The following is a 25552-nucleotide window of genomic DNA, read 5'->3' as shown; positions in this document are numbered from 1 at the left end:
AAAGAAATAATAAATTAGTTCACATTTCGACTCCGTTCCGGACGGCTCTGCTTTTTTGAAAAGCCATCCGAACGTCACGTAACATTAATGATCATTCTTTCCTAATAAGAGATGATAAATTGTTTCTTCCACACTATTACAGTGTATGTGGGTCAGTGGCCTCATTTTCCATTTTATGGTGTTGAAATTTTCTGTTAGTGTAATCCTAAAAATAGAAATAAATAATTCCTATTCAATTAGCACAATCGGAAGTAGAGTAACTTACCTTTTGCCATGTTTCAATGGGCCCACGGAAGCCACATTTTTAGTCTCTAATTACACCTCACAGCGCAGTTACCGAATCCAAATGCAGAAATTTACGTCCTCTGGATACGTCAAGATTTCGTTTTGAAAATGCCACTGGAGGGAAAATTGCTATTTGTTTATCTTTTCTTTCTTAAAAAGCAAGACAAGATTCAAAATGTTTGCAAAAAAAGCTAAATCAATACGAAATTAAACTTACTCCATTCCGCGTGACTATCTTTCACCATCTAGAACACAAGTGAAAAAAATACACGACAAGTGTTAACCGAGTTCATCCGAGTTGTCACGACGGATGAACTCTTCCGCATTCTACACACACGGTGGCAGGCGTAATAAGGTTGTCTATAATTCACATCGTTTTCACCATGGAGTGACGTTCGTGATCAGCCCCGATATCGTTGTGACCGCTCTTCCCAACTCCAGGAGTGGTTCAGTTTTTGGGTTTAAGGCACTTTAACCCGATGGTCATTCGTCCCTACTCCAGGAGTAGGTATGCGACAAATGATCTTAGTCATCATTAATCTATCAAAAGGCGGGTTAGCTTCTGGAATGGTCTGTTTTTTTTTATTTACACAATTAACTTGTTAGAATTTGATTTGCAGCAGAACTCCGATTCGATGAACCTTTAGGATAATATGGTTGGAAATATATATACACACATACACCATTTACTATTTATATTATTGTATGGTTCGGCACTGGTCGTGTTTTGAACCCGTTTCAATACAACGGGAAATCCAGAAATCTGTTTCTACTCTTTAAAACATTTCTATTTCATTTGCTTTGATTCATGAGGAAATAATATCACGGAACATGAATTATATAGCAAAAGAGTTTGCTGCATCCATCATTCGATAATGGGATCAACATGTTTAACAAGCGAATGAAGTGTTCATCCTTCAACCAACAAGGAACGTGACAAAATCCATCTCTACCCCATGTTTAACGTATGTCACCGTTATATATTTTGCTGCTCTCTGTGTTTTTTCTCCGTAATATTGATTGACACATTTCGTACAATTCCACTTTCTGCGGTTTGGATCGCTTCAAATAAAACAATCAGAAGCAAGGCAATAATCTGAATCAAATTAATATAACGCTAACGCTCTTCAAAACTACATAACTAAACTTCTATAAGTAAAATAATCAACAGTAAAATTTGGTTGACGGATCGAGTTGTCAAAAAAGATTGGGAATCTGGCGACTCAGCTTTCAATTTGGGATTGGTGGTTATACTTGCGGGATATCCTCCAGGGCTCCCTATGTTTGTTGTTTGTGCTCCGCTTTATGTTCCGCTGTGTTTTTTTTTATCCGAAGATGCTGTAGACAATATGGTACACACGACAATTCAACCGCGCGGCGACGAAAATGACGACGACGAAATGATTCCTTCATCTATTACTAAACGTTTTTAACTTGAAACATTCGTCTTGCTCTTTAACACTGACGAACTTTACTGATGGGATGCTTAGACCTTGGTTTCGACCATGTCAACGTTTAGTTTGTAGTACACATATGGATAGTACTCCGATTGTCCAAAGCCAAGTCCAGGAATGTCGACATTCTGTGGGAGAACGGAAGATATTTGGCATGAGATTATACTTATGTAGATTGATTGATTGTCAATTAGTAGTTTTGGCAACTCCTTTTTTTAAATCGTTTATTTTTACAGGCTCAGTTGCATAGGTTTAAAGGAGCCAAACTCTTAACTATATTATTACTAGTACATATAAACGTTATTCCTTAATTGAGCTTAATTAAGCCATACATCCCAACACAATACGGAGACAAAGATACTGAATCCGCTCGAGTTTAATGAGATGTGTTTGGCAGTCGATTGAAAACAGAAACTGCCTTACTCCATCACTGAAAGAATAGTTGTTCGATACAACATTTTAAGATCTTCTGGATGGGCTCCCCACCATGTGCCGATAATTGTACGGAGAAAGTTCATTCTTTGTTGACATTTTTACTCAGATACCCAATATGGACCCTCTAAGTACATTTGGGTCGAACCAAATCCCAAGATAATTAAATGACATGGCATGAGTGATCGTTTTACGTAAAAGTTGGTCTATGATCTATGCTTCCTAGAAAAAACGACCATTCCTGTTTTCTCCGTGGATAACTCAATCCCTAGACCAGTGGTGGCCAGGTGTAAGCATAGTGCGTGCGAATCAGATTTTTCACCGCCGCAATAAGTTCCCAAATCTGCGAGAAAAATCAGTCTTTATCGCCTGTAGTGCGTCCACGTATTTCCTAGTTAACGATACTTTGGAAATTGTCAGTGTCAAAAAATGGGTAAAATTAAAATTTCCCATTGGTTTTTGGAACAACACGAGTTTACTTTCGTTTTTATTATTATTATTATTATTATTATTAAACATTTATATTTCGTAACTTAAGACTTCTGTCTTTTAATGTTACATTGTTAAATTGAAGTAGAAAAAGCGCTGCACAAAAACAAAACAAAATAATCAAACTATTTGAATAACTACTAATAACTAACTCCTAATTAAAATGCTCTATACAACCTCTCTTAAATGCTGTGAACGAATCTACATTAGATAGACTTGTGGGTAAAGTATTCCAATGAGCTACACCTCGCACGAAAAATGAATTCCCATACTTAGACGTACGATGCCTAGGCAAAATATATTTTATGGCCCGATTACTTTGTGTGGTTTGTAATCTATATATATAAAAATGGAGTGATGTCTGTCTGTCTGATTCTTATGGACTCGAAAACTACTGAACCGATCGACATGAAAATTGGTATGTAGGGGTTTTCGAGGCCGGGGAAGGTTTTCGTGACAGTTTGAGACCCCTCCCCCCTCTCTAAGGGGGGCTCCCATACAAATGAAACACAATTTTCTAAATTTCTCGAGAATTAATCAAGCAAATGAAACGAAATTTGCCGTGTGAATGTTTTAGGGTGCAATAAATGATTCTATGGTAGTTAGATACCCCTCCCCCCCTCTCTTAGGGGGGCTGCCATACAAATGAAACACAAATTTCTGCATAATTCGAGAATTAATCAAGTAATTAAAACCAAATTTGGCATGTGGAGGTTATAGGGCGCAATAAATGTTTTTACGGTAGTGAGACACTCCACCCCCCTCTCTAAGAGGGGCTGCCATACAAATGAAACACAAATTTCTGCATTACTCGCGAATTAATCAAGCAAATGAAACCAAATTAGGCATATGGAGGTTTAAGGGTGCAGTAGATAATTTTATGGTGGTTAGGCACTCACCCTCCCCTCCCCCTCTCCCTCTAAGAGGGGGCTGACATACAAATGAAACACAAATTTCTGCATTACTCGCGAATTAATCAAACAAATAAAACCAAATTTGACATGTAACGTAACGGAGAAACATGTTATTTGTAAGTGGTTGAAAAATTTTGAACGAGAATTGTGTCTGAAAATAATCTGATTTTATAATGTTGAGTTTTGGTAGAAGTACTTGGATTTTTATAGTAAAAGGTAATTTTAAAGGGTAGATTAGAAGATCAATCAATGAATAATTCTGCGATTGGACCCATGAACAGCGCTTAGTAAGAAAACGTGGATGTGATAACGAAAAACAAATTCTGGGCGGGACGAAGTTTGCCGGGTCAGCTAGTTTTCTATATAGATACTCTGTTTTTTTCGTTTTCGAAATCCTATGTAAAATTAAGCAACAACGAAGCTTACTAAAATTAATTAATGGACATACTATGAGGACATGTTGCAAGTGAGAAACATGGGACAATCTATTCAAGGTCAACACATACCACACACAGGAATTTAGAGCAACCTTGAGGTTATTGAAGGTTGCTACAGATACATCATCAAGTATGAAATCACATGCTAAATAAGGCTTTTGAAAAGTTTTAATTTGATATCAGTTGCTAAAAATGATGATGTCATATAGAGAGATCGTAAACCAGCGTAAACAGTTCCACATTGTGATGACACATATCTATCCCATCCAAGGTTCGATTGAATGCGAATACCAAGGCTGGTAGCATTATCGACAAATTCCACTGTACTATTGTCTAACAATAAAGACGGTTTTGGAATGCTATGAAATGATCTGTTGGAGATAAAGATTGTATTTGTTTTGGCTAAGTTCAACGAAAGCATATTAATAGCAGACCAATTGAGGACTCTACTCAAGTCCTCATTAACCTTTTGAGAGATTGCAGTATTTGAATTACTGTAACAATCAAAATAAAGCTGTACATCATCTGCGAAAAGATGAATTTTACAATTTTGTATTATATCAGGTAGATCATTAATGTACAACGAAAATAGATGATACTGGAAGAAATTGAGATGAACATCCATGGCTGAAAACAGCCTGTGTTCGCCCGTTCAAATAAGATTTAATCAAATTTAAAGCATGGTTTGAGAACCCAAAAATAGATCTGAGCTTCTGGCATAAAGTTTTTTGTGACACTGTATCAAACGCTTTTGAAAAGACTAACAGAAAAAGCACTAGCACTAGTCCTATATCGTCAACAATTTTAAGCATAGTTGTTTTTGTACTATGCTTCACGCGATAACCAGATTGAAACTGGTGTAACATGTTTTTTCTGTTTAGATACTCACAAATATTTCTTTCAATAATGTTCCCAAAAACTTTTGATAAAGCGCAAAGGATGCTGATAGGTCGTAAATTTTCAATAGTGTTCAAATTAGAATTTTTCTAAATGGGTATAATTTTAGATTTCTTCCACGCATCCGGGAAAACGCTTGTTGTTACAATTGTGTTGAATAAGTGAGTTATAGGTTCGACCAAAAGCGGACAAATAGTTTTTATGAATCTCATTGGTAACATGTCAAGTCCGAGAGCGTTAGAACTTATAGGGTGTAAAGCTTTGATTACGTCATATTGATGAATCCTGTCGAAGTAAAATGCGTCATTGTTCCATTCGTTTGATCTTGAGAAGTCATTAGTATGAACATGGTTTTGAGAGAAACTAGTACAGAATTTTCGGTTGATTCCGTCAGCAGAGAAATTATTTGAAGTTTGAAATGTTGATTGCCAATTCCTAGTGTTTTGTAATTTCTTCCACAGCTCCTTAGGCGCTACATTCGCGGTAAGCCGCGAAGCAAAATAATTTTGTTTAGCTTTACGAATTAGTCAATTTACCCGATTACGGATTTTTTTAAATGCAAGGTGATCATTTAAGTTTTTGCTGTTTTTCCATTTCTTGTACAGTAAATCCCGACTAACGATAGCTATACATATGTTTGAATTAAACCAAGGATTATGCCTTCTGTAGCAAGAAACAGTACGAATTGGAACAAACGCATCATGTAGATAGCCCAAAATACTGTTGAAAAAATCCAACTGTAAATTAGAATCATCAATTTGATGAAAGGGGGTCCAATCAACTGGTTCAATTCAGTTGATTGGCCTCCACCAATGAATCAAATTGTATGATATTGTAATATCGATACTCGATAGTCTTAGGAACTGATATGACACTAAAATCAAGGGATGCAAAACCTTAACACTATAGAATCACATTGGAATTTGATTCACATTGCTGACCCAAGTTCAAATTGCTCAGATGGCTAGTGATGTTGGTTAGGAAAGGTAGATCTGCTACAACTTCCTCGTATTTGAAATTCTTACCCGGGTTTAAGTGAAAGTTGGAGAATCGCCATACTGTACGTCCGCATCTTCAAGAAAAGCATGGAACTCACGATGATTCAATGCGTGAGATTGGATGTAGTTTACGATTTCGACGACATCCTTTATTACATTCTTGAACCCTGCATTTTTACACTGAAATTCTTCTGATGTATGATGCAATGATACTGCATGTATTACTCCAAAATTATGGCATATTTTCAAAGATAAGTAATAGCACTATCGTAAGCGAAATCAATATTAAACTTACCACACAAATCAGGAGCTCCATCAGGAGCACCAGAAATTTCTTCAAAAATGGATTGAATTTCTGATGAACTTCACACGGTGTGTTGAAGATACGGGTGCCCTTTGTCGTTCCTTTCCTGGGAAAAGGCAAATAAATTCTTCCGCCACTTCAAATTCAAATTCAAACTTCAAATTTTTCCCCAAAAAAATATAGCTAATTGCCAAAAAAAGCTTGTATATTTTTGACGCATGTTTCCACTCATAATATCATTTCAGATTGAACTGCTTCATTACAGCAACAGCATTGCTACAAATCAAATCCGGTCCGTAAAAAAGGAAATTTCAAACCATTTCTACTGAACAACAAGTCCTTCGTCATTCAGTTTTTGTTTTTTTGATAGTGCTGGCTCACATTTCACTTGAGTATACACAAAACACGCAATGTGGAGGCGATCTAGCGTAGTGGTAACATCCATACCTCGTATGCTAAAGGTCACGAGTTCAATTCTCACTCCCGACATTCTTCCAAAAATGGAATTAAAAGTTGCGAACCAGCCAAAATGTGTTGAAAGTCACTATAATAGAGAAATAACACACAACTGCAAGCGAAAAGAAACGATTTCCAAAAGACACTGAAATGGAAATAAAACTGATTTTTTGACGTACGGCTACGTCTTACATTAAGGGTGGCAAATCAGAAAACAGGTCACGTTTTTGTGAAATAAAGTTAACGTTAATAACTATTTTTGCTGCGAACGGATATTAACGATTTGCATACCAATCGAATCGGAAATTTTCTAAGATTTGTTTGATATGCTATACATTACAATCCCATAGTCTGTATATGGTCTAAATTGATGAAAATTGGAAGCATTCCCATTTCCCCATACGTTCCATTACGTCCATTTGTGTGCTTTCACGAACAGAGCTGTTAATAACGGACAATTTATGCAGCCGCTAGAATAGAAACAATGAAGGGGGATAGCGAAAAGAGAATATTTACGAAGTAAACTCCACCCTTGCATAGTAAGTAAGCTGTCGCTAACGTATAAGTATTGCATCTCCTTTGAGGAAAATTCTCAGACTCTTTCTGTGCCCGAAGCAACAAATGTCGCCATTCGTATTTGCTCTCGTGCGCATCGGATCTGTTCTGATGCAATAAGCTCCTAGTTTTGTTGACGGTTTTGACCGAGAGTCGAGAAACGATTTTTCATAAACTGTCGTTCTCGTGTGTTTCATTTTTATCGCTGCAACTGTGTGCATCTGTTAGGCGCGTGTTTGCTGCTTGTTGAATGGCGATGCACGGAAGATGCCTCTCGTTAAATACTCAGTGCAATGCGTGCATTGATATAAAGAATTGCGACATATGACCAATTAGTGTATTGTTTTCGCAAAGGCAAGAAAGAATCATTGCTTCTGGAAATGATTCTACAAAACCACGCAAGCCATTAAACCTTTTCAAGGTCCCCGGAACTTTTTACTAAAGAGTTATTTATGAAATTTCGACGTATTCGCCAATAATACCCGAAATGATAAACCAACAAATTAAAAAAAAAAAAATGCGTAGTCCTACGTCTTAAGCGGTCGTGTCTCGGATACAACCCCTCGAATTTTTTTGTCGTAAAAAACTATTGTGAGGTCAATGTTATGGGGGCAATGTCCCCATCTAACGGTGGGAAGGACTGAGGAGGCCCTCAAGTCACTCAGGTGACGCAATCCGATTCAGCCTCCGACCCGGGCAATATATTATATATGAATGATATATTTCAAAGCAAAAATTAACCGGGCAAATGTAATGTACCAGGCCAATGTATGTCCTCCAACGCTCGGTCGGACCTAACTAAGGGTTTTCTCCTATTTAACCAACCGGACATCTGTGGAACACAGGTTTGCATGCGAGAGGCCACCGCTTCAGACGACCGACTCGAATTGCGTTATCTCCGCGGCTTGGGATCAAATTTATTCTGAGTTCAATGTAACGGGACGAGGTCACCATCCAACGAAGATAAATTATTACCTTGTCAGGATTCCCAGAATAATTTTCTGCCTTCGCGATTGATAATCGATAAAAAGTAGGCATGATAAATAACGAAATATATCACCCATCCGAATGGGTTTAGAGGAGTTTTCTCGGTTAAGTTTTCGAAACATAACTCTCCGTCGTTGTGATTGGTGTGTTAAAAAAATACGCGCGATAAATAGATTAATGGAATGTAAGATTTTACGAATTTCGTTTCGTCGAGTAGGCGATAGATTGCGTTTACATAATCACATCACTTACCATAGTAAATCCTGATTCTTGCCTCTTCCCACTAACAACAATCCCTCCCATGATAAACGCTACGGAACCACGCTATAGAGGCGACCCTTCTGGCCTTCGGGCGGCGAATATCATACTAACATTCCTTTCCTTCCCCCGGTGACTGTAAGGACGTGACCGGCGTTGTTATTGACAATTTAATGCTCGAATCGCCGAAAATTGTAAACGAGAATGATTTGCTAGTCCCAAGCGTCATTCTGTGTGTTCTTTGTGCAATTTGGTTGGTTCAGGTCAATCACGGAGAGCAACTACGAATTATACAGTCTACCCAAGCTCAAGCTCAAAAAAATGTCTCACGATACAAAATCTTTATTCTCGAATAAAAAACGATACAAAGTCGACAACTGAACCGCTTAGGAACCAACACGCTCGATAGTTGCAGCGCGATCCTTATTTTTTCTTCCTTCAGAGAGCGTTGCGTGACTCATGCGCCGCCCTGTACAAGTGAATTCAACGAGAATACTAACTTGTTTGCCTATTTTTCCGACTTCAAATATATGTTCAGATATTGTGGCTTACAATCGATAATTCGTTATTTTGAAGATTGTTCATGATACAACCTGATTAAGCGTTAGATATATTTACTTACGTCAGCATTTCCGCCGGATGACGCCGCCGATCCGTCTAAATGACTATACAGCTGGTTCAGTACATCTCTCAGACGTTTCGTATTTTTCTTGTTAGGATGTATGAGAATAGCCTGGAAGTTGACCGGCAACCCGTATCTGTAAAATCCAGGAAGAAATTGTATAAAGTCTGAGTAAGCTCAAATAATGTTCCTCTTTCTGAAGACTCACCGCAAAACTGACTCGACAAACACGCGAAGAGCCTTCACGTGAATCCACGCACAGAAGCACTCGCTAAAGTTTACCTTCAGCCATCTGACCAGAGGGCCCTACCAAGAAAAGAGAAATGAACAGGTTCGAAATTATCAAACACCAACCGATCACTCGATCGCTCCACTTACAAACTGCTTCTTCTTGTCGGTCACCAGTTTGGTGATTTCATTCTTGCCAGCGGCCAGCTCCTCCTCGTTGTAGGTGAACTCGCGCACAACGAATTTCCGCTCCCGAGCGTGCAGTTTGAACTCGTCGACGACCTTCTTGAAAAGCGTAACCGTACACAGGGCATAATCCATGTCCTGGGTGATGAGCTGCGACGAACGTGGCACAATCATGTCGGTAATCTTCTCGTAATGGGCATTCCAATCGTTCACCATTTGCCTGGAAGCGGACGGAAGCCAACATTAGAAAAAAGCGAGAGAAGCCGAGATGCACACACAACTTACTTGGGAACAATCACAAGCAATGTGGTCAAATACTCCGAGTCAAGAATGAAATGTTCCTTCTTCACCAGATCGGCCAGATTACGGGTCAGCAAGCTTCCTCTGCGGGTGTAATTTCAGGTTCAGTTGGCATCAATCGAAAAACACGAAATACAAAACTCACGTCTGCTTTTTCTCCAAATTCTGCAAGTTACCCTTGAGGCTGTTGTACGCCGCCGATTTTGTCTTGAGATCGGCGTCGATCTGACCCACCTGCTTCGAGATGATGTCGGCAATGTTCCGTAGCGACTGCTTCGTCGGATACTTAGCTAGATCCCACTGGAAGCGGGTTATGTAAGTGGTCAGGTCATCTGTGCAAAAGAGTCAACGAGATACACAAGTTAGATGAGTATCGACTGCCTGAATGTATGATACACTAGGGCGATTACAATAGAAACGATTTCAGAACACATTTTTTAAGCATGAGGAATATCTTTTTTTTTTTTTTTGAAAGTCGTAATTTCGACTCGTTATGCTACACAAACTTGCATTTGCTGCCAACTTTCTTCAACTGCTTCGAATAAAACGAATAAAACACAAACAACCAAGAATAGAACCTAACAACCATTTTGAAAATCATAATCGGGGTTTGGAATCGCGTGCATCTCAAAGGACTAGGCTAGATGGTGCGAAAGGGTTGGTAATCGGTGTAGTGCAAGATAATGACCATGTTGCGATAATCAAACAATCAGTAAACGAAATAAAAAACCAAACTCGAGTAAGGTATAGTGTAGACGAGAGGTGTTCAGTTTAGAGAAAGATATATAGAAATCAAGAGACAGCTAACGTGAACCAGGTGTCTGACCTGGGCTGATCGGATCGTAGGGTGAGGGTATCCCACCATTTCTAACTGGTACAGCAGGTGTAGCACTAGCATTTGTAGTAATCGCAGACGAGGCTGTGGTACCACTGAATCCTCCTCCATATATTTCAAGTTCCAAAACATCCGGACTGGAGCGTCCCTGGCTGCCACAACAACTGCTCACCGGAGAAGATCGGTGTAACCCTCCTCCGGTTGTTCCGCCACAAATGTGGCTAGACGAGCGGCTCCTAGGTACACAACAAAATAATCGTTTTTCGAATGATTTGTAAGACTCATCATCATCATCATCTCGGTACGGTTAGTGCGATATCGCAACAATTAAACAACATATAAACAACAAATCATGACTGTCCTCCTATATATGTATGACGGAACATTGCTACATGATAAATATTGAGAATATGGCCAATTGTTTCTGGAAAATAATTGACACAAACATATATGTACAGGTAACAGAAAACACGACCGACCTGCGATTGGCGAATATGTTTGTGAATTTTAGTTCATTTTTCCTCGTGCGATGTTTGTTGAAGATTTTCTGCTAATTTTTTTTATTGTAATTGTTTGCCGTTGCTTCATTGAGGTCATTTTCATTAAATATTCACATTATTCTAAAAGAACATCACATCCTAAACAATTTATTTCATTTTTCTCATTACTTAGTTGAGATTATCAAAACGATTGGCTCGCCCTGGTTTCATTTTGAAAAACAAGTAGAAGATCCACGGATGCCAATGAAAATGTATATTGGACGATTTTCGCTCAGTCACTGGAGCCATACAATTTAAAAACTAACTAGATGTTTAACCGATCGGGGAGCAGATTGTCTAGAAATTTTCAATCACTTGCCGAAGATGTATAGGAAACACTCTTTAAATTCGAATTAAAGGGTGTGTCACATCAAATTGCATCACGGAAAAAACGCTGTAGAAATTTAATTTTTAGGAATTATATCTGCAGCTTTCGCTTATAATCGGATAAGAGTGTATAGATCACGTTGGCCATGCTTCACTGTCAATTTTTCGTAAATTTGGAAAAAATTCGTCGAACGAAAAAGAGCGTCGTGAATTAATCCTGCGCACTCATTTCGAGAATCCGGAGTTGTCACATCGGGACATCGGTAAGATGCTTGGAGTCGTCCAATCCACGGTCAGCAGAGTACTAAAACGATACTTCGAGAACCTAACCATCGACCGGAAGGTGAAGAACGGCAAAAATGGATGCTCCGTCAGTGAAAAAGATCACAAGCGCGTAGTTAAGCAGTTTAGACGTGATCCGAGAAGTTCGGTCCGGGATGTCGCCAATAAGCTGAATTTGTCAAGTTCATTCGTTCAGCGGACCAAGCAGCGGGAGGGCCTACGTACATACAAGGTTCAGAAGGCTCCTAACCGCGACGAAAGGCAAAACATGGTGGGGAAGACGCGTGCCCGGAAGCTGTACACCGAAATGCTGACGAAGCCGCATTGCCTGGTAATGGACGACGAAACCTACGTCAAAGCGGACTTTCGTCAGCTGCCGGGCCTGTTGTTCTTCTCCGCAGAGGACAAATTCAGCGTTCCGGAGGAGATTCGCAAGCAGAAACTATCCAAGTTTGCCAAAAAGTACATGGTGTGGTAAGCGATCTGCTCTTGCGGAAAGCGGAGCGCCCCCTTCGTGATGACCGGCACGGTAAACGGGCAGGTTTACCTTAAGGAGTGCCTACAGAAGCGCTTACTACCACTATTGAAGCAGCACGAGGGCCCGACCATCTTCTGGCCGGATCTCGCTTCGTGCCACTATTCAAAGGACGTTTTGGAGTGGTACGAAGCCAACGGGGTCACCTTCGTGCCAAAGGAAATGAACCCGCCCAACGCGCCGGAGCTTCGCCCAATAGAGAAATATTGGGCGATTATGAAGCAGGCCCTCCGGAAGAACCCAAAAGTTGTCAAATCGGAGGCGGACTTCAAGAGAAAATGGATTTCTGTTCAAAAAAACTACAACCTGACGTTGTACAAAACCTTATGGACAGGGTAAAGAGGAAGGTGCGAGCATACGGGCTTGGGCTCGAAGTATGAATAAAAAGAAAATTCCAAAAGTTGTTTAATAGTTTTTATTTTACTGTCTAAAATTTTCAAAAGGATCGGTCTACTGGGCGAATTTCTACAGCGTTTTTTCCGTGATGCAATTTGATGTGACACACCCTTTATGTTTCCACCGGAGACCACAAAATTCCATTAGTATATCTTTTCCCTTCTTTCCAATTTTCTTCTTAATCTTTGTTGGCCCACGTTGGCATTCATTGGCATTTATTTCATTTTAAGAGTTATGTCCTAGACACGACCCCACTGTCGACATAGGACTACGAAATTATTATTAGCGAGAACAAACCTTGAGAAGTTCACCGATGATTTCCTTTAAGTGTCATTCCTTCTGAAATCGCTGTTATATCTCTGCTGATAAGCCGCAGAGACATAAGAGCAATTCCCTGTCAGTGATAAGAGATTTAGATTTCCTAATCGGGCATTGTAGATCGACCCTTGGATTTAGTTTTCAACATTTGTTCATAACGAACTCTATGTGGAACTCGCTACCAAATGAATTTGGTAATTTTCTGTTACAGGAGCTTCCCGATGCCTATCGATAAGGGCAGGATGGAAGTAATGTACCACAATTTGGAGCAGATGTACGTGTTCATAAGTCAAATCCGCTGTTTAATGTTTAGAATACTGGAACGGTTCAACCACGGCTTCGTTTCAACTTCGCCCAGATAACTGCAAAAGTGGCTTGAATTGATTTTTATAGACAACCCCAAGTGAATGTTTGAATGAATTCTGGTGATGAAAACTCTACTCCAATTTTAGGCCAACCGTTTTCTGAAGCAATTTATGTCGAAGAATCTTGTCAGCTTTCCATTAAGGACCATTTGAGATTTGGAATGTCTCTTAAAATTAGTCATTAGATTCAATAAATCACTGTTGATGTTTTTTTTTCAGAACCCCATCAATATGGGTATCAAATGAAAGGGCTTGACTAGTAGAACACAGTTTTTTTTTTCCCTTGTTGGGTGTGAACCACTGCGTCCATTAGTTTGAACTATTGTGGTATGCCCCATTTTTTGTACTACGCTTCAAGCTTATCTACTGCTTATTGATGAAGAAGTAGACTGAAAGCTATAGCGAGATAGGTGCCAATCAGGAATAATCTGTTTGATAAAATTTATAGTCCTGATCGGCGACACAGACCAAACTTCCTTGGGCTCCAGAATAGCCTTATCAAGGTGTTGAAGTCTGCATCTTGTTAGTGCTCCGCATTTGCAGAGCAAATGTTCCGAGGTTTCGCTTTCGGCATTACAAAAGCGACAAATATCATCTTGCACTAAACCTATGTTTTTGAGATGGTATTTACTCGGACAGTGTCCTGTTATAAGACCAGTGAATGTGCTGAAGTCTTTCTTATTAAGATTCAGCAATTGTTGAGTAATTTTAATACTCGGCGTGATAATTTTTTTTTGACTGGTTGAGTTGTACAGCCATCCAGTTGGCCATTACTTCCCGGTCTTCCCATTTCTTCAGCTCACTCTTCAACACACATTCAGAAATTCCACAGAATGGTTCTGGACCAGTGAAGGGTGAGCTTGAGCCGCGTCTTGCGAGTTCATCTGCTTGTTCATTTCCCTCTATACCGCAATGGCCAGGAATCCAGTACAGTTGTACCGAACTTCTCTGACACAGTTGTCGTAAAAGGCAAATGCATTCCCAGACAATTTTTGAATAGCACTTGAAAGCATTGAGGGCTTTAAGTGCTGCTTGACTGTCTGAGAAGATACAAATGTTAGCATGTCTATAATTTCTTTTAAGGCAGACATTTATACATTCTATTATTGCAGCTACTTCTGCCTGGAAAACTGTTGGCCAGTTCCCCATAGCTACAGAAATTTTTATTCTGGGACCATACACTCCAGCACCTGTTCTGTTACCCATTTTCGACCCATCGGTATAGAACAGGATTGAACCATTACGAACATCGGGACCACCCTCATCCCATACTGAACGAGAAAGTTCGATCACTGTGTATGGAATGTCATAATTGGTCCTTGGCTCCATCCAATCGCTGTTCATCTCTGAGGTTGGTCCAACGGGTAAGAGATTCAGGATGCTCAAATGACCAGTTTTGTCCCCGTCTAATATTTTTTTATATCTTTTTAGCTTTAGAGCGCTTCTATTAGCCTCCAGCTGAACATGTTGACCCAAAGGTAACAAGTGAAGGATAGCCTCCAATGCCTTTGAGGGTGTGCTTCGCATTGCTCCTGTTACAGCAACGCATGCCAGTCGTTGGAGTTTGTTTAGCTTTTTTGTAGCTACAGTCTCCTTAGTCTTTGGCCACCATACTAATGAGGCATAGGTTATCCTAGGCCGCACAATTGCTGTATAGACCCACATAACCATTTTTGGTTTCAGGCCCCATGTTCTACCTATCATTTTAGAACATGCCCATAGGGCAATGTTGGCCTTACTGATAATTGCATCTAAGTGTGCGTTCCAGTTTAGTTTAGCATCTAGGATTACGCCTAGATATTTCACTGAAACGCTGAATTTTATTTCCTCTCCTCCAAGATTTAGAGTCTGCAGATGCAGTTTCTTCTTTTTGGTGAAAGGAACAATTGTTGTTTTTGAGGGATTTATGCTCAGACCTTCTTTGATACACCATGATTGTGTAAGGTTTAAGGCCATCTGCACCCTACTCGATATCACATCGTCGAATTTGCCACGTACCATTATGACTAAATCATCAGCAAAACCCACGGTTTCGAAACCATTCGCCTCCAAACTAATCAGAAGGTCGTCAACCACCAGTGACCAAAGTAGAGGTGATAGAACCCCTCCTTGTGGGCAACCTTTCGTTGCAATCACAGATGTCGATGACCCACCCAGCTCCGAGGTGATTTGTCTATTTGTGAGCATGCCTTTGATCCATTCGACTATGCAGTCATCGAAATGTCTTCTTCTCATAGCCTGTGCCATTGATATATAGGAAGCATTGTCGAAAGCCCCTTCGATATCAAGAAACGCACATAATGCAGTTTCTTTTGACGAAAGAGATTTTTCAATTTTAGTCACAAGCGTGTGTAACGCTGTGACTGTGGATTTGCCTGATTGATAGGCAAACTGATATTTAGATAAAGGGCATTTGGACATGAATACAGACTTTATGTATTCATATAATACTTTTTCCATAGTTTTCAGCAGTATTGATGATAAACTAATTGGTCTGAATGATTTTGGGAGTGATTTATCACGTTTCCCAGCTTTTGGAATGAAGACCACTTTAACGAGTCTCCATGTGGAAGGAATGTGCTCTAGTATCAGACTTGCCTTAAAAATCTCGATTAGAGATGGAATCAGCTTAGATTCTCCTTTTTGAATCAGGGCTGGAAAAATTCCATCTGCACCTGCGGATTTGTAAGGTTGAAAGGATCTCACCGCGCTTTCTACTCTGGCCCTCGTGAAAACCATTCCAGCAACTATCTTTGCGACATCCTTTGCACTTTGAGAATTCCTTCGAGAGCATTTCATGTCGCGGTTGTAGTTAGGACTGGTATCAGAATGAACCGATGTAGATCCCGGGAAGTGAGTTTTCATCAGTAAGTCTAATACTTCTGAGGGAGATTTTGTGAACGAACCGTCGTCCTTTTTGAGGGAACCTAGCCCGTTCGAGTGGTCTTTTGCAAGAGTCTTACTTAGTCTTGCAACGATTGGGGTACTTTCAATGCTTTCGCAGTTATTTACCCAAGATTTTCGTTTAGATCGTCTTAGTTCTCTATTATATTCGGTTAGGGCGCTCCTATATTGAGACCAATCCGAATTAATTTTAGCTCTGTTGAACAGCTTCCGCGCTGTTTTACGTAGCCGCTCGAGCCTTTTGTTCCACCATGGAACGTTTCTTGTCGAAGAAACTCTCTTAAGTGGACAATTACTGTTGTAGACAGAAACTATCGTATCATTTAATTCTTTTGAAGTTGATTCGAGCTGTTGAATCGACCTTATTCTTGTGTTAAGAGTTTCTGACTCGAGTTCAAGTGAATATCGTTCCCAGTTGGTTTTTCTTGGATCACGATATTCTCTCTGTACTGTCAAGCCACCATCCCATTCGAAGATAATGTGTCTGTGATCAGACAAAGACGCCTCTTCCGAAACGTGCCAGTTGTGTATTTTCGAAGAAATTACCGGACTGCACAGTGTTAGGTCCAGGACTTCTTGTCTGATAGCGTTTATAAACGTTGGTTCATTGCCTATATTGGCAATGTCAATGTTGTTTGAAGAGAGCAATTCTAAAAGACAGTCTCCTCGACTGTTTATGTCAGTACTACCCCACAAAGTGTGATGAGCATTGGCATCACAGCCGATGATGAAGTCTTTTTTGATTTCTCTGCAATAATTTACGAACGCCGCAACCTCTTGGGGAGGTGCCTCAGGTACGTCACCAGGGAAATAAGCCGACGCAATTATTATGTCGGATCTTCCCTTGGCGGTTGGTATCTCAACTTTGATCGCGACGATGTCCCTTTGAATGAACTCTGTTATAGGAAAGCATTTAATATTTGCTTTTACTAGAACAGCAGTTCTTGGGGAGTCATGCTTGTCGTCGTAGAATAACTTGCATGAACCAGTATGAATACCAAGTATTCTTCCTTTGTGGACCCAAGGCTCTTGAATTAAGGCTAAATCCATAGCATAGCGTAGAACACAGTTAGTTATGAAAAATGCAAATCCAAAATGCAAGATGACGCCATATATTTTTTTTACACAAACCCATCAATATGGGTATCAAAATGAAAGGCTTGACTAGTAAAATACAGTTATTTATGAAAAATGCAAATCTAAGATGGCGGCCACTACAAAATGGCGGATTACCTATTTTCTCAGAACCCTATCAATATGGGTATCAAATGAAAAGGCTTGACTAGTAGAACACAGTTATTTATGAAAAATGGCCAAAAATGTATCAAAAGAAAGTTCTCGACTAGTAGAACATAGCAGATAATGAAAAATCCAATTTCAAGATGGCCGCAGGTTTCATTCAGCTTGACATGTTTCTATGTATGTTTGAATGTTTGTTGGGTTGTCCCACAATAATAGAAAATTGACCCCGTTCCTGTTGAATGATTGATCTGAAATTTGGAACATACATTTAATTCTACTGTCATTATAAAACTGCGTATTCCATGGTCCTGAAAAATTCAATTTGGCCGCCGCAAAAAAATGGCTGAATGGCTTGATTTGGAGAATACACTACACTATGAACAACATAAATTCGAAAAGGTCGCTGCCACTAAATGGTCGACTATGTATTTTTTGCAATCCCCTCAATATTGGTATCAAATGAAATGCTTTGACTAATAGAATACAGTACAGGTCAGACAGACTCGATTATATGTGATTCGATTATATACAATTTTGGACTCGATTATATTCAGTTTGGAAAAAAATATTTGTTTTATATTTCAAATATGGCTTATTTCATGAAGAAATGTAACCTTTCAACGTTAAGGTGAAGTTTAAATGGCTATTACATGTATTACATGTACAGTGGGGTAAAAATCGTGATTTTTGAAGATTTTGCTTGAATTTTCACCAGGAATTGTTTATATCGATATTGCAGCCAAATTGAGAAAGATAGAAGTTGTGCTTCAAAGAACAAATTGTGGAGCGGTTAAAGAACTTCATTTTAATTGATAGAAACAATCTAGTGTAATATAAATTTTTAGGATAAAATTAATAATAACGCATTAAAAATTATTAACTTTTAAGTGTTTCACTTCCAAAATGTTATTAAAATTCAATAATTTAGTTGTTCCACAACTATATCCTGTACTAAATTTTCTCATCTTTCAGATGAAAGCATCAGAATCGTCTTCCGTAGCGTACTTTTTAATGTAGAGCCAGTTTGAAGCAACAGAGTCCGAAACAAAAAAAAAGTTCTGTAACTCTGTCATGTCATTCGAACATATGCGTAGGAGGATTTGTTTTCATAAAATATGATTGTCTATCACCTTCTGAGAGAATCTGGATAAATTAATTTTTTCATGTGAGAAAGGTGTTTTCTGACTTTAAGGGGATGAATCAAAAATCAAATTCCTCTTTTATTTTCAAAAAACGAAAAATACATGCAAAAAAAACAAATAAAGAAAATAAATTGTTTTGACTTTATCCGGAGTGAAAAAAAATCAATACTCCGGATAATCGAGTCCGACCTGTGTTAGAATCGCCATTCAATTCGAATTCTGATTTTGAAGAGTATATTCGCGTAGACGCCATTAAGCTTCGTGTGCTTAACGGGTTATTTCATTGGGAGGCGAACATAATTATAGATTTTCAGGTGGAATAAACGAGCTTTTAAAATTAAAATTGTTAATGAAAATTTGCTTTTACGTATCGAATATGTATTTTATGTGATGAAATAAGAGGTTTTTCGAAATTGCAAAAACATATCGAACGAAAACTGTGTCTGATGATGATTTTATATTATAATGGTAGTTATTCTGCATCGCAGAAAATACATCGACAAATGCTTTAGTTAGTGTCAGGACTACATGTGTTAGGCAGTCAAACAATATGAAGTAGAAATATTCATTCAAACGTTTATAATTTTACACTGCACTTGGTCCTTCTGATCTGATAGAGAATAATTTACCTCCCAAGCACTAATATCGCCACCAGACGTCGACACTGTACATTTATCATCGCAAATATAAACAAATCGGACTATATAACGCACACCAACAAACCTCCTAAAACGAACCCGAAAACGTTTTTTTATTACAGAGTCAGTTTGGCACTAATTCAGTTTTAAAAACGAATTCGCTATTATAATCCTCATTGAGGAGTGAAATTGGACGATGCGAATTGATTGTGTTATTTCCACCTCTTTTATGTACTTGTATGTAGGGTAGGTGTAGGGCAATATGACCAGGCGGGGCAAAATGGGCCACCCTTCGTTTGGGCTGAACCAAGAAAACTTATTTTCCAACAATTGTGTTAGAAATACTCTTATGAAGTATCTCCGTGAAAACCGTATTCAAATTCAATTGTTTTATAAAGATATTGAAAAAAATCTCACACTGACGAATTAACACGAAAACCATATAAGAAAAGTAGTCAACAAAATAGGTTCTGAACGCTTCATACCGAAATTTATGACTCTTTATATCAATTCGTACTGGTTTTATTTCTGAACATTTCCACTGATTTATTGCGCTGCTTTACAGTTTCATGTAAAAGATCAGTTCATTTTTATTAAGCGTAAATGTACGAGGCGGAATGGGCACTCGGGGCAATATTACCAGATATTTTTTCAACATAACCTGTGAATACAGCTGTCACAATTTGTAAACATTGTTGGAAATAGCTAGATGTGGAATCATGGTGCGGAATTATACCAAAACATCCGATCGTAAAAAGTGGTCACAGACCAGCTTGAACGCGGCAATCGAAGCAGTGAAGAGTGTTACATCAGTGCGACATGCAGTCCGAGTGCATTGTGTTCCGCGAGAAACACTTGAACGTTATTTACATTGTGCAGATCCTTTGCAGCTCCAGGTGCTCGGATCATTTGTTAATGTTTTTACGACGGAGTAATATTCTCGCTATAGAACAATGGTTCTACGGTGTTACGACAAGAGAAATCCGGGTGGCTGGACTGCCATACAAATGAAGCATACATTTCTGCATAATTCAAGAACTAATCAAGCAAACTGAACCAAATTTGGCATGTGGAGGTTTTAGGGGGCAAAGAACATTTCTAAGGTGGTTCAACACTCCTTCCACCTTTCTGACCCATGAACTTGCTCATAGTAAGAAAACGTGAATGTAACAACACACAAATTTTGGGCGAGACGAAGTTTTCCGAGTCAGCTAGTGAATTAAAAATGCATAAAACGTCGAGATATGGTGTCATCTCGAAAAAAAAAATTTTGGCCGAAAATCGACATTTTGGGACTTAGCTTATGTGGCAAAAAAATCAGAACTTTGAGTGCTTTGAGGTTGAGTCCCAAAAGCTCGATTTTAGGCCAAAAATTTTTTCTCGGGATGACACCATATCTCGACGTTTTATGCATTTTTAATTCACTAGCTGACCCGGAAAACTTCGTCCCGCCCAAAATTTACATTTTGAAGTCATTTGGTAGCGGAAAAAAAAATTGATTTTCCAAATTTCATGTTTTTCTCACTATGATCCGGAAAATGAACAACTGGAACATTTTTGGAAACAATAAGTTTACGGAACTTGTCACCCATAGTAAAAATGGTCTTCTATCTCTCGTGTGGAAACCCCAACATTGGGAGGGCTTTTCCATTAACACGTTAAGCCCAGCGTCGGTCCCTAGAGATTTTCTATACATACAATAAGTATCTTCCATTCAGCTCGCGCAGTCCGAAGACATCGGTCGCAAATTTGTACGCGTCTATCATATAGTGGAGATTATACCGTTATCAGTTCGTGGCTGGTGAAGTTATTTCGCCCTAACGGGGTTCTCTTTTTGCGCGAGTGAGAAGAGCAATCACAACCAGCGTGAGGAAGAAGTCCTCCACAGCGGGCGCTGTGCGTGTGCCGTATCATCGCTGTGTGTGCTTTATCATCGTCGCCGATTCCATCATCGTGTCGTGGTGCGATTTACCGTTGCAGCTGTACCGAGCGTACCTGTTGCCACGCGGTTCGATTGGGACACCGTTTCATTTAATTCGCATTGGTGTGCGATTTAGGTATAATATATATATATATATATATATATATATATATATATATATATATATATATATATATATATATATATTCCTCTTCGCCCCCTCAATCTACCGCTCCCGCTTCCGCTCAACTCCCGAACTTGCCTCCCAGTCCTACTGATCCCGCTCCCGCTCAACAATCGACCTCGTCCTCCCCCTCAGTTGTTTCCTCTCCTCGTGTCAAGGTCTATCCAGACGGCGCATCTGGAGCTGGTCCATGGGTTGTTTTCTTCCGGCCCAAACCAAAAGGAAAGTCTATTAATGTCATTCAGGTTTCGAAAGATCTGGCAAGATATTATTCCTCCGTGGTCGAAATCTCTAAGGTTAGGCCGAACAAACTGCGTGTTGTCGTGAGTGATCGGAAACACGCAAATGCAATTGTGATCGACGAGAGGTTCACCCTAGAGTATCGTGTCTACGTGCCCTCCCATGACGTAGAAATCTCAGGGGTGGTAACTGAAACGGGTCTGACGTGCCAATTGATAAAAGAAGGAGTTGGTAAATTCAAAAGACTCCCTTTGGTGGGCGTTAAAATTTTGGACAGTTGCCAACTAGGTAAAGTATCCCAAGAAGAGGGAAAAACGAAATTCACGCCGTCAGACTCGTTTCGTGTAACTTTTGCTGGTTCGGCCCTCCCTGACTACGTCATGGTGGACAAATTGAGACTGCCTGTGCGACTCTTCGTGCCAAAGCCCATGACTTGCAACAAATGCAAGTCAGTTGGTCACACTTCAGATTATTGTGCCAACAAGGAGCGCTGTGCAACTTGCGGAGAGCAACATGTGGGGGAATCCTGTATTGCGACTGAGCATAAGTGTCCATACTGCGGGGGATCCCCACACGTGCTCTCAGCTTGTGAAACTTACAAGAGTCGCTGGGAGAAACAGAAGCGCTCTTTGAAGGAACGCTCAAAACGCACTTTTGCGGATATTTTAAAGGGCGCTTCTCCACTGGCCCAACAACCATCAATCAACACACAAAATGTCTTCGCCACGTTGCCCGTTGACGAAATAGAAGCGGACACAGCTAACGGGGGCACACCGTTCATTTTCCAAGGGAATCCCCGGCGCAAAAATGTGACCACTCCCAAAGTTCAAGGACAAGTCCCTCCGGTGATACCCCCTGTTAGCATGCCTAAAAAATCGAGTGCAGCGGACAAGCAAAATCAGGTTCCTCCTGGTTTCCGTGGGAATAATTCACCTTCGAATGGCCCAGCACTCGAGGGGACATCAAAAACCCCAACTGTCCCTGTTTTTCCGTCCAGTTCAACTTCCCAATCGGGATTTATAAAGTTGACTGACCTTATGGATCAAATCTTCACGTGTTTTAACGTTTCCGACTCCATCAGAACCATTGTCATCTCAATGCTTCCAGTGTTAAAGACAATTTTGCAGCAATTGATGCAAACATGGCCCCTCCTTGCAATGATTATCTCTCTTGATGTCTAATTTAAATAGAGAGGTCGGAGATATCACTGTTTTACAGTGGAATTGTCGTAGTCTTATCCCTAAATTGGATACTTTCAAATTTCTAATTCATAAATTCAATTGTGATGTTTTTGCTCTGTCCGAAACCTGGCTCTCTTCTCAAAATGATCTCTCTTTCCACGATTTTAATATAATACGCTTGGACCGCGATGACAGATACGGAGGGGTACTATTGGGGATTAATAAGTGCCACCCATTTTTTAGAATTGAACTTCCACCTATTGGAGGGATCGAAGCTGTTGCTTGTCATGCAAACATCAGAGGCAAAGACCTCTGTATTGTCAGCTTGTATTGGCCTCCGAGAGCTGCGGTTAGCCGCAAACAACTTGTTGACATGTGCTCACTCCTTCCTGAGCCACGATTGATCTTGGGAGACTTCAACTCTCACGGAACTGCCTGGGGGGAACAGTACGACGACAATCGTTCATCGTTGATATATGACCTTTGTAACAGCTTCAATATGACCGTTTTGAATACTGGGGAAACAACACGTGTGCCTAAACCTCCTGCTAACCCAAGTGCTCTTGACCTCTCGCTTTGCTCGAATTCACTATCGTTAGATTGCAAGTGGAATGTAATCCAGGACCCTAACGGTAGTGATCACTTGCCAATCAAAATGTCCATCACCATTGGGTCGAATTCTTCTGAATCTATAAACATGGCATATGACCTCACAAGACACATTGACTGGAAAAAATATGCGGACGCGATTGCTCTAGCCATCAATTCCAGAGATGGTTTGCCTCCATTGGAGGAGTATAACTTCATTTCTCGTTTGATCTATGACAGCGCGGTTCGCGCTCAAACGAAACCCATCCCAGGTTCCACTATTCGTCGAAGGCCTCTCAATCCATGGTGGGATAGCCAATGTTCCAAGCTTTATCAGGATAAATCGAACGCATTTAAAGCTTTTCGAAAACGTGGAACCATTGAGAATTTTCAAACGTATTTGGACCTTGAAAATCAATTTAAAAACTTGATCAAAGGGAAAAAACGTGCTTATTGGCGAACTTTCGTGGGAGGTTTGTCACGAGAAACGTCAATGAAAAAATTATGGAAAGTGGCTCGAAACATGAGAAATCTCTCTTCATCGAATGAAAGCGAAGAATATTCACATCGATGGATTTTTAATTTTGCACGGAAGGTTTGTCCCGATTCCGTTCCTGTGCAAAAAATTGTTCGAGATATACCACAAGATAGGTGCGATCTTGATTCCGCGTTTTCGATGGTAGAATTCTCTCTTGCTCTCCTTTCTTGTAACAATTCGGCTCCAGGAACGGATAGAATTAAGTTCAACTTGTTGAAACACCTCCCCCTGATGTGGCGAAACATCGCTTGTTGATTTTATTCAATCGGTTTCTGGAGCATAATATTGTTCCAGATGATTGGAGACAAGTGAGAATTATAGCTATTCAAAAACCCGGAAAACCCGCGTCCGACTTCAATTCGTACCGCCCAATAGCAATGCTGTCTTGTATACGGAAATTGTTGGAGAAAATGATCTTGTTTCGCCTTGATCGATGGGTTGAAACGAATGGCCTACTCTCAGATACACAATATGGGTTCCGCAGGGGCAAGGGGACGAATGATTGTCTTGCGTTGCTTTCTTCAGAAATTCAAATGGCTTACGCCGAAAAAAAACAAATGGCTTCAGTATTCTTGGACATAAAGGGAGCCTTTGATTCTGTTTCAATAGAGGTTTTGTCAGACAAATTACACTCTCGGGGTCTACCGCCTCTATTGAATAATATGTTATATAACTTGCTTTGTGAGAAACATTTGAATTTTTCTCACGGAGATTCGGCAGTGAGTCGGGTCTCTTACATGGGCCTCCCTCAGGGCTCCTGTTTAAGCCCCCTTTTGTACAACTTCTATGTAAGCGACATTGACAATTGCCTTACACAAAATTGCAACTTAAGACAACTTGCAGATGATGGAGTAGTGTCTGTCGTAGGATCAAACGAATCCGACCTGCAAGAACCCTTACAAGATACTTTGAACAATTTTTCAACCTGGGCCATTGGGCTAGGGATCGAATTCTCCACGGAGAAAACAGAGATGGTGGTTTTTTCTAGGAAGCATAGACCAGCAAAACCAAAGCTTCAACTTTTGGGTAAACCGATCACTCATGCTATGTCATTCAAGTATCTTGGGGTATGGTTCGACTCCAAATGTACTTGGGGGGCCCATATTAGGTATCTGAGTAAAAAATGCCAACAAAGAATAAACTTTCTCCGTACTATCACCGGCACATGGTGGGGAGCCCATCCCGAAGATCTTATAATGTTGTATCGAACAACTATTCTCTCAGTGATGGAGTATGGCAGTTTCTGTTTTCAATCAGCTGCCAAAACACATCTCATTAAACTCGAGCGAATTCAGTATCTTTGTCTCCGTATTGCGTTGGGATGTATGCCCTCAACGCATACCATGAGTCTCGAGGTTTTGGCAGGCGTACTCCCACTAAAAGATCGCTTCAATTTATTATCTCTTCGGTTCTTCATTCGGTGTAAGGTTATGAACCCATTGGTGATCGGAAATTTTGAGCAGCTGATCGGGCTAAATTTTCATTCTGGATTCATGAGTTCATATCATGAATTCATCTCCATGCAGGTTGATCCTTCTTCGTATATTCCCAACCGTGTTTGTTTCCCTGACTACA

The 25552-nt window shown here is 40.0% G+C and overlaps 1 protein-coding gene across 2 annotated transcripts in view; it reads right to left on the bottom strand.

Moving 5' to 3' along the window:
• Positions 1–845: 845 nt before the first annotated feature.
• The window catches only part of LOC129771396 (V-type proton ATPase subunit C), a 41548-nt gene continuing 16841 nt past the window's right edge, over positions 846–25552 (bottom strand). The window contains exons 5-11 of one of the 2 annotated variants that reach the window (XM_055774997.1): positions 10629–10873; positions 9948–10134; positions 9788–9886; positions 9467–9722; positions 9297–9394; positions 9089–9224; positions 846–1867 (exon numbers count right to left, since the gene is read on the bottom strand). In XM_055774997.1, coding sequence (XP_055630972.1) covers positions 1772–1867; positions 9089–9224; positions 9297–9394; positions 9467–9722; positions 9788–9886; positions 9948–10134; positions 10629–10873 — 1117 coding nt within the window. In that variant the 3' untranslated portion in view covers positions 846–1771. The remainder of the gene's footprint in view (positions 1868–9088; positions 9225–9296; positions 9395–9466; positions 9723–9787; positions 9887–9947; positions 10135–10628; positions 10874–25552) is intronic. The other variant, XM_055774996.1, reaches the window with a different exon arrangement.

This window comes from Toxorhynchites rutilus, chromosome 2 (genome assembly GCF_029784135.1).
Source record: "Toxorhynchites rutilus septentrionalis strain SRP chromosome 2, ASM2978413v1, whole genome shotgun sequence".
In the NCBI taxonomy this organism is placed as follows: Eukaryota; Metazoa; Arthropoda; class Insecta; order Diptera; family Culicidae; genus Toxorhynchites; species Toxorhynchites rutilus.
The sequence above is the reverse complement of the archived record's forward strand: the minus strand, read 5'-3'. Positions and strand labels throughout refer to the sequence as shown.